General features: G+C 39.7%; 1 protein-coding gene across 1 annotated transcript; it reads right to left on the minus strand.

Moving 5' to 3' along the window:
• Positions 1–5,039: 5,039 nt before the first annotated feature.
• Positions 5,040–9,287, minus strand: LOC116193729. The gene is made up of 3 exons (XM_031522474.1): positions 8,331–9,287; positions 6,015–6,161; positions 5,040–5,664 (listed from the first exon to the last, which is right to left on the minus strand). The coding sequence occupies exons 1-3, from the start codon at positions 8,522–8,524 to the stop codon at positions 5,505–5,507; spliced, it is 501 nt and encodes a 166-aa protein (XP_031378334.1). The 5' UTR covers positions 8,525–9,287; the 3' UTR covers positions 5,040–5,504.
• Positions 9,288–9,874: the final 587 nt, after the last annotated feature.

Here is a 9,874-nt window from a genome sequence, read left to right on the forward strand (position 1 = left end):
AACGCTGTCAATTTCGTCCACGTGGCCGTTAGTTTGCTGACGTGGCACTCTTGCCCCAAATGGAAACCTGAAAACTCGTGATTCTTCCCGACTCCGAAGGAAACCCTTGCCTCGGCATCAAAGGAAATAAAATGAAAGAGAAAACCTGAAAGTAAAACCCTTGCCCCTTGCCCCTTGCCCCGGCTTTGGAAGTAAAACCCGAAAGCTTTGAAAGGGAACTCGGGAAAGCTACTGGAAGAGAAATCTGAGAAACCAGTAGAGGAGGTAGCACGAGCAGAGGAGAGGAGATAGCACGAGCACAACATTGTACTGTTGTTCTTCTTTGTTTACTGAGTAGAGGAGAGTAGGAGAAGAGAGGAGTTTGTAGGTGAGTAGAGGTGAGGAGAAGCTGGCCCGAACTGAAGAAGAAGAAGGGGGAAGCTTAGGATCAGCAAACCCGACCCGAAGAAGAAGAAGAGGAAATAAGAAGAGGAAAGTCGAATTTGTAAAAGGTAGTGTTCATTTACTGTTAAATTTTTTAAGCAAACTGTGTTTTAATGAAAGATTGTCAATATTCATTACATGCTTTTTCTGTTTCATTGGTCTTGTAGGATGGATAACTTGAACTATCATGGATACATACTTGAAATATACCATGGCGGTTCATTTAAGGAAGAAGGAGGGGAAGTGTTGTACAATGGGGGTGAGATATTGCGTTGGGATATTGACCTAAACAAAATGTCTGCTACTCATATGATAAAAGAATATGAGGTATAAAGGTAATGTAGAGGTGATCTTGTGTAGGGTCCATGGGAATGAGTTAAAAGAGGGATTATTTGAGGTGTACAAGAATTGTTCTGTCATTCAACTCATATGACAGCTGTTGGAGCATAAATATTGCCAACTGTATGTGAAGCACATAACCGACTCCAAAGCGTTTCAGCAACCTAAGGCGGCTACTGAGGGAGGTGCTGATGAGACTGAATTTGGTAGTTTATGAAGGAAGGGAGTTGATGCTGTTGTAGATCAAGTTGCAGAAGAAAGTGAAGAAAACAGTAATGGGAGTGAAAGTGATTTTGCTTATGGGGATGTGCCTACAGATCTAAGTGAAGAAGATGATCCTAAGTTCCAAGACATCAAATCCCAAGTTCAAATTGCGAAGAAGAAGAGAGCTGAAAAGTTGAAGAGTTTGCGGCTACATAAGGATCTAGAGACTATTATAAGGGAAGCAAGACAAGATAAGCATGACAACAAGGGCAAAGAGAAATAGGGCGCCATTGTTGCTGTTGATGCAGGAGATGAATGATACATAACTGATTATCCATCTTTTAATGAGGTCAGCAGTATTAACTCTGGTGAATCAAGTTCAGAGTTTAGGGATGATGAAAACACAGTGAGAGAAAAGCAACCTATAAGTTACTTCAGAAAGTCAGGTACATTCTCTCAATATGAACCGACTTGTGAGTGGCTCATTTTTATTGTAGGTCAACTGTTTGAAGATGGAAAACAGTTTAAAGATGCAATTTGTTTGGCTTCTGTGAAGACCCAAAGGAACCTATACTTTAAAAAAAATTGCAAAGAGTATATAAGTAGGGCTTGCAATTCGTGTCGTGTCGTGTCTAAACGGGTTCGTGTCATTAGAATCATAACCCGTACACGACACGATTATTAAACGGGTCAGGTTTTGGAAACAAGAACATGACTTGTTTATATTCGTGTCAACCCGGACACGACACGTTTAAACCTGTTTATCGAACCGTGTCATAATAGGTACACGTATTCGTACACGACACGATTATGACCAATTACTCGACACGTTAACACGACCCGTTTATCCGATCAACCCAATTACACTGACACGTTTACACGACCCGTTTATTCGACACGTTAACATGACCCGTTCATTTGACACATTAACACGATTATGACCTGTTTATTTCGAACAGAAATTTCTAAAGATTTCTAAAAATTCATGAGAAATTTCTAAAAATTCCGACCATGCTCATTTCATTCATAGAAATGGATCATAATCTAGGAAGTACAAAGATCATGAGATATAAGTCCACTCTTAAGTCTTAAAAAAAGATTACAATAACATGTAATAGCATCATATCATTGATGCTTCCAAAGTAGGCATTCACCATTAGAAGGAGCACAAATACATATAAATATATATGTTCACAATCACCTTCAAAGCTTTTATCTAATCGTCCAGACATCTTGGAGAGCTGATCGAAATGGGGCTTGCAGTATAACACTTAGTCGTAGGAGGAGTAATTATTCAGCTACATAACCTGCCCATGGGAAGAAAACTATATAGCAACTATGTGTTCATTTTCTATTTCTTATGTTGTCAGGTAGGAAGAAATGTGTATCTAAGCAATATCTGAATATATACAGATTAATGCTCAATATACATATACATGCATCTATAGCAGCTGGGGAATATAATATAAATCATACTGCAGATTAAATCTTTTTTCAAGAATGATACAGCTACCAAGCAAATTAGTGGCGGTAGAGGCAACGATGAGATATTAGTCAGCTAGGAAATTTCGGAAAACGTCTTGTTTAATTTCGATTTACATGGATACCACACGACCAATGCTGTCCATCTACACACATGTTCCGATCAAAGAACTTGTATAGCCTTTCCTCTTCTCTGCCATTAAAACATATCATGGGACCATATAATTGGGACAACCACTGCGACTTGTATAATCAATTTGGATAGATACATTCTTCCTTCTTTTTCAGTCCTTTTCCAGTTTTCCTTACCTTTTTTTTTTCTTCTGTTTGTATCTTAGCAGCACCTAAACAACACCTCTAATCAAAAACACCTAAACACATCTAATCTTTCTTCTGCACATAATCAACTTTGCAGCAAAACAGAGTGCAAAATTGGACGAAATCAAAGATGCAACAAACTGAGTAAAGCAGCGCAGGGAAGGGGAGTGCAGCGGACGGGTCTGCAGAGCAGCCAGCAACGATACCTGAGGTCGAGGCCGTGCGGTTGAGGTCTCGGTGACGTCACAACGTCTGAACAGTTAGAGAGGGCTCAACAGTCGACGACTCGAGGGTGGCGGGGGGGAGGTCGCTGCGCTGAGGTCGCGGGGTCGAGCGACTTGAGCCAGGTTTGAGGTCGACATCGTCTCTGAGGTCGGAGAGAGGGCTCGAGTCGAGGTTCGCGGGGTCGCGGTCACGGGGGTTCGAGGTCGTAGGGTCGAGCGACAGGAGATAGGAGCAGGACAGGAGGCAGGACTGCAGGAGGCTAGGAGGAATTTCAAAATTAGGGCATGAACTCTGATTTCGAAAAAAAATCATGAACTCTCCTCTCGTCCTCATGTCCCTGTGCAAGAGGAATTTCAAAATTAGGGTTAGTGGAAGGGTATATTGGTAAATTCGATTAGATAAACGGGTTAACGGATTACACGATTAAATAATACGATTAAACACGTTTAAATAAACATGTTTAATCGTGTCTAATCGGGTTATGCGGGTTCAACCCGTTAAGACACGTTTATTAATCGTGTCTAAACGGGTTGAACCCGTTTAGACCGAATATCAAAAAATCTCAACCCGAACTCGTTTAATTTCGTGTCGTATCCATGTCGTGTCAAATATTGCCGGCCCTATATATAAGAGTGAGATGTAAAGAGAGAAACTGTCTTTGGAAGATAGTTGCTAAATTCATGAAGAACCTTGGTGCTTACCAGGTGAGGAAAATCTTGGACAATCACAACTGCAATATCACTTACAAGAATAGTAGAGTGAATAGCCAATGGTTGGCTAGACATTACATGGGCATAATCCGATCACTTCCATCCATCAAGCTAAATGAATTTAAAAAGCTGGTGAATGAGCAGCTAGGTGTGGAGGTATCTAGATCCCAGTATAGGAGGGCAAAAGAAAAAGTCTATGATTTGTTAGTTGGTGATAGTAAAACAGAGTATGTATTGATGTGGTTTTATGCTGATGAGTTGAATAGAACAAATAGGGATTCCTATGTCTGTATGAAGGTTCAAAGGCCAATATCAGTTGAGCCACCTATTTTTAATAGATTTTATGTGTGCTTTGATGCTTTGTAAATGAGTGCAGGCAAATAATTGGTGTTGATGGCTGTTTCCTGAAGACATTGGTTAAGGGTCAATTGCTTACTGCCATTGGTAGGGATGGGAACAATCAAATGTTTCCCATTGCTTGGGCCGTAGTTCAAGTTGAGAGTAGAGATACATGGTTATGGTTTTTGAGTCTGCTTAAGGAGGACTTAAACATAACTGATAACTTGGGTTGGTCAATCATATCTGATCAACAAAATGTAATGTAAATAATATACATACATATTAATTATTCCCCCTCATCTTATTTTTAAAAAGTGCTAATTTTTATTTTTATTTTACATGGGGGTTGGTGCAAGCAGTAGCTGAGTTGTTTCCTCATTTAGAGCATAGAATGTGTGCAAGACACATCTATGCTAATTGGGGTGGAAGTCACAATGGGCTAAAGATACAGAGGCAATTCTGGAACATTGCCAAATCAATCACTAAAGTCGATTTCAATGAAAATATGGAATTACTTCATAAAATGTCACCCCAAGCATTTGAGGACTTGCTGGAAAGACCGAATCCCAAGCACTGGTGTAAGGTTTTTTTTAATCACATGGTTAAATGTGACATTGTTGATAATAATCTGTGTGAAGCCTTTAATGGGAGAATACTTGAAGCAAGATGTAAATCCATTTATTCGATGTTAGAGAATAGTTAACAATTTGGCCAACAATACATAGCACCTATGCAGAACAATATCTTTGGCCAACATTACATAGCAGTTAACAATTTGGCCAACAATACAGAGACAGAGAAATAGAGAACAAAATAGAACAGAACAGAGAACAACATAACAGAATAGAGAACAACAGAAACAAAAACAGATAATAGAAGAAATAGAAACATAGAACAGCAGAACATGGAAACAGAAGAAACATAATCAAAACAGACACAAAAACATAAATAGAGAACATTAACAGAAACAAAAACAGAATATGGCAATTGCAATATGACTAGATCAGGGCAAACGGACCTTATATTTCATTAGCAATAAGTACAAAGTTTTTCATATCAGTACAATGTACAAGCTTACAAGCTCATATGTGAATTTACAATCAGCAGGCCCTCCTCCTACTTGCCAATACAAAACTTACATCCCAACCAAATCCCAACAAAATTCCAATCATAATAGAGATGACAATTACAGAAACAACCACCCTAACATCACAGCAATGACTGTGGCGGTACTTTAACTCATCTTCTAATTCCTTAATCTTTAATTTTAGATACTTCATTTCCCATTCAGAAGAGGAAACTTCTTCTTCAGCAACAATTTCAGAAATCGAACCTTCAAATAGATGGTCAATCCACTTAAAATACCTACACCCTCCATTATACCAGTACCTTGGGCATCCGACGAATCTTCTACCTCGGTTATTTGTTGTCCGTGAAATCTTCTATTGAACTCGTAATCCACAGCTATAAAGGCTGGCATTGCTCCCAGAAAAGCTTGCAGATTCCCTTGAACCAGATGTGTCTACACTTCGGTGCTTTCCTCTGGAAGCTTGCTGTCATTTTCCATATCCAATGACAGTTTCCATGCCAGTAATCGAAGAGCTTGCCCTCTCTGCTGCCCAAACTGCCAAAAACACTTCAACATTAAATTGTTTGCAATTACAACAACATCAACCTAGCTATTAACTGGAACATCAAATGAAGGGGGGGGGGGGGGGGGGGGGTGGAGGGAGAGAGAGAACCATCTCCAATATGAAAAACTAAAATAAGCTACTCAATGTGATCGTACATAATCAACTATTGGTGCAGGCGGACGCACACACAGAACACTCTTCAAAATGGATTGAACCAAGCAGTTAGAGACCCTGGTTGAACCCCAAAGACGTATATTGCCTGGTTCAATTTGTGGTTTTCGGTTTCAAAAAACTCTACATTTAGTAGTTCATAAGCAATAATATTGAAGATCATACATACCCAACGAAGAAACACAAGGCAGGTTGCTCATGGTCCAAATTCAGATGAGCACCTTCATTATCCTTCATAATTGACCCGACAATCTCTTTCAGAAGATTAGGTAGTTGAGCTTCAGAATTCCTCTTCGTATACAGAGTTCTTCGATGCCTAAAATAGATAATAACACTATATCAAGAGCTCAGAAGCTTTGGATTCATGTTCAAGAATAGTGACTAATCAGAACACTGCATCAAAAAATGATGACTCTGATTCTCTGCATGTACAAACAAAACCCCCCAAAACCCAAAAGAAAAAAAAATGTATATCTACACAAAATTCATGAACACGACATTAACGCCTTAGAAACCCCAAAATTCTGAGGAATTCAGGCGCATTCAGCTATTTAGCAGAGGACACAACCGGAGAAGGTCAATTCGGCAAGTTCCCCAATTGGGTTATCAGCTCAGTAGGAGGACAGCAACAAAGCTTCATCACCCTTTAAAGAGGAAGCAATGGCGAGGGCCAAAATCCCACTTTCCTGATTACTGCAAAAACCAATGACGAATCCAAGGACTGATGGGATTCGTGTTCAATGATGGTCGATTATGAATTGAAATGCTCGAAGATTTTTGGAGAAATGGCAAACGACAAAATCACTTGGCATGCATAAAAGGGGAAAGAGCGGGCTTTAGGGTTCAATCAATCGATTTAGGGTTCCTGGTTTGAAGGGCCGAGTTTCAAGCTGCTCGATTTCAAGAGGGGATTAGGTTAAATCGATTTAGGGTTCCTAGTCTGAAATTGAGTAGGTTTCGAGCGGGAAAGGGGAGAGTGAAGAGGTCAATTTCAAGGGGTGGGGAGATTAGGGTTTCAGGAGGGAAAGGATTAGGGTTTCTTGTCGGGTTGGGTTTCAGTGCGATCGGGTTCCTTTGGAGCCAGGTAGAATCATGCGTTTTCGGGTTTCCAATCGGGCCAATAGTGCCATGTCAGCAAACTAACGACCACGTGGACGAAATTGACGTTATTAACTCCATGTTTGCAGGTCGATGACGGCAAGGGACGGATAGGACCACCTCTGACACTTTTCCAAACGTTTTAGGATTTGATTTCCCGAAATTAAAATTTTAAGACTCAATGTTAAAAAATGGCAAATTTTTAGGACCAACAGTGTCATTTTCTCATTTACTCAATATACCAAACATACCAATCTCATATTATCTTATATTTTCCCAACATAATAATTTACCAAATACAACCATATTCCTTGTAATCTAATATTTTGGGGCTTACTTTCCCTGCAATCCAATATTCCCTGTCATATAACATTCCAACGATCCAAACGGCCTGTTAGTTTTCTTTAGAAAGGAACGCTGACCTGGAAAAATTCTAGGTATAAAAAATTCTAGTTAAATGCACTTTGTCGGAAAAATTACACCATTGATATAAAAAGTTTTGGAAAGTTATATAATCGATATAAAAATTTTTTTACACCAAAGATACAAAACGTTTGAAAAACATAAAAATCAAGTACATTCTGTCAATTTTGGATTGACACAGTTAGTTTTTGCCCATGCGACAGACGACGTGACACCAAAAATATAATAAAATATTCATTTTGTAAATTTTGAATTAAAATAAATAAAATCAAAATCAAAATTTTTTAAAAAACACTTGTAGGCTTGTTTGGTTTTAAAATTTTTTTTAACTCAACTCAACTCAACTCAACTCATCTTCAATTTAACAACACAATTATTACTTTTTCATTTTTTTTCAATTTTTAACCATTCAATTCAATTTTTAATACTAAATTCTCTCAACTATTCACTACATTTTTCACAATTTAATAATACAATCATTACTTTATCTCAACTATTCATTACTTTTTTAACAATTCAATAATATATTCATTATTTTCTCTCAACTATTTATTACTTTTTCATATTTTTTCACATAATTCAACAACACAATCATTGTAAACCAATTAAAACCAAAATTCAACTCAACTCAACCCTACAACCAAACACAGCCTGTCTCTCTTCTCTCTCACGTCTCTTTCTCTCTCCCCTCTCAGAATATCTCTCTCTCATCTTTCTCATGTCTCGCTCTTCTCTCTTCTCTCTCAATCTCTCTCTTTCACGTCTATCTCTCTCCTCTCTCAGTCTCTCTCTTTCACGTATCTCTCCCTCTACAGGTCCCTCCTTATCCCGCCCTATTGCTACCGAAGACCCAATCGGAAACAAGAAACGAGGCCACCGCCCATCAGATCAAACTCCAAGAACCGAACAACCCAGACAACCATACCAGCAGAAGGAGCAAATATGGAGGAGAACAGGCGAATACCCAATTGATTTCGGCCCTCCCCAGAGCTGCCCAGAAGTGAAAGGAACGATATTTCGGCTTCTTGTCTTCTTAGGGTCCTCCTGCAAAGAGTGCAAGGGAAGCATTCGAAAATCTCGACCTTGGATTAGTTTTGGTTCCAAATTCAATAACCCCCATTTCGGCAAACACAACAAAAAAAACAAAAGCCAAATCATGCACGTACATGCACACGCTGACTGATGGTGGAAGCAGCCAATGGGGTTTTAGAGTTCAAAGAGACAACTCAGAGAAGAAGAGAGAATGGAGGTAGAGTCGAAAAGGAAAGAGAAAGAGGAGAGGGAGAAGAGAGAAGAGAGAGAGACGTGAAAGAGAGACCGAGAGAGAAGAAAGAGAGAGAGGAGAGACAGAGAGTACATCCATCCTCCTTCATCATGCACTGCTCTTCCTCCTCTTCTTCCCGTGTTCAGAAATTAGGGGGCGTGACCTGAGATCGAATCGGAACAGAACATCTGATCAAAATCCGCCGGTTCCGTCGCCATGTGGGGAAAGACTCCTCCCTTCACAGCTAAAAAAGTAGCCACCTCCCCTGCCCCTCGCTGATCTACCTCAACCACCCTCGACTTCTCACCCAACCAATCGAACCCAGAAACCAAATCCCATCTCATTCCCCTGAAATCGACAGACACACCCACCATCTCCTTCTTCTAGGAGTCTTCTTCTTCTTCTTCATTAAAAAAAAAAAAAACTCAGAGGCTTGTTTATTCGTTTAATTACGAGGGATTTGTTTTTTTTTTTGGGGGGGGGAGGGGAGGTGTTGGTCATCGAGCGTAGTCGAATTTCTCCTCTAAACTTGTTTTAGAGTTCGTCATCGAGCTCAGACTGATGGAGAAGGGAAGGGAAGGGAAGGGAAGGGAAGAGGATAGAGGCAATGGTTATAAATAATTGAAAAAACAGAAAGGGCAAGAGTTACTGCCGCGTGGGGCCCAAGCCTGCCTCGGGGCAGCAGCTCATTACGTCTCTTGTCGCAGGAGATGCGACTCTTCGACGAGACACGCGCCAGCGAGGCGATCTCCCCTTCCTATCTCTAGTGACGCCACGTGGCGTCTCTCACGGGCGGGAGAGACGCCTGCTGAACAGAGTCTGAGAGAGGAGAGAGAGTCGAGTGAGAGGAGAGAGAGATACTGTGAGAGCGGGGAGAGAGAGAGAGAGAGAAAGACATGAGAGAGGAGAGAACGATTTTTTTAAATGATTTTTATTTTAATTCAAATTTAGGAAATGAATATTTTATCATTTTTTTGTGCCAAATTGGATGGCAAGTCATATGTATTTGCCACATAAGTAAAACGGAAATTAATATAAAATTGACGCAATGTATGTGATTGTTATATTTTATAAATATTTTGTATTTTTGGTGTAAAAAATTAACTTTTATACTAATTGTGTAACTTTGTAAAATTTTTTGTATCAATAGTGTAATTTTTTTTCTTTGCCCCCTGAATTAAGGGATGAGTTTGCCTTTACTTTTTGACCTTCAAGATATTACAGAGAATCCCATGACCTAACCT

Source organism: Punica granatum, chromosome 1 (assembly GCF_007655135.1).
Source record: "Punica granatum isolate Tunisia-2019 chromosome 1, ASM765513v2, whole genome shotgun sequence".
Taxonomy (NCBI): Eukaryota; Viridiplantae; Streptophyta; class Magnoliopsida; order Myrtales; family Lythraceae; genus Punica; species Punica granatum.

Bases quoted from the DNA above. Each gene is read 5' to 3' on its own strand.
- LOC116193729 (XM_031522474.1), bottom strand. From the start codon at position 8,524: ATGATTTGGCTTTTGTTTTTTTTGTTGTGTTTGCCGAAATGGGGGTTA. The intron at 6,162-8,330 runs GTATTCGCCTGT...TATCTATTTTAG, and splicing joins GGAGGGCCGAAATCAATTGG to GCATCGAAGAACTCTGTATA. The intron at 5,665-6,014 runs GTATGTATGATC...TGTTTTTGGCAG, and splicing joins GCCTTGTGTTTCTTCGTTGG to TTTGGGCAGCAGAGAGGGCA.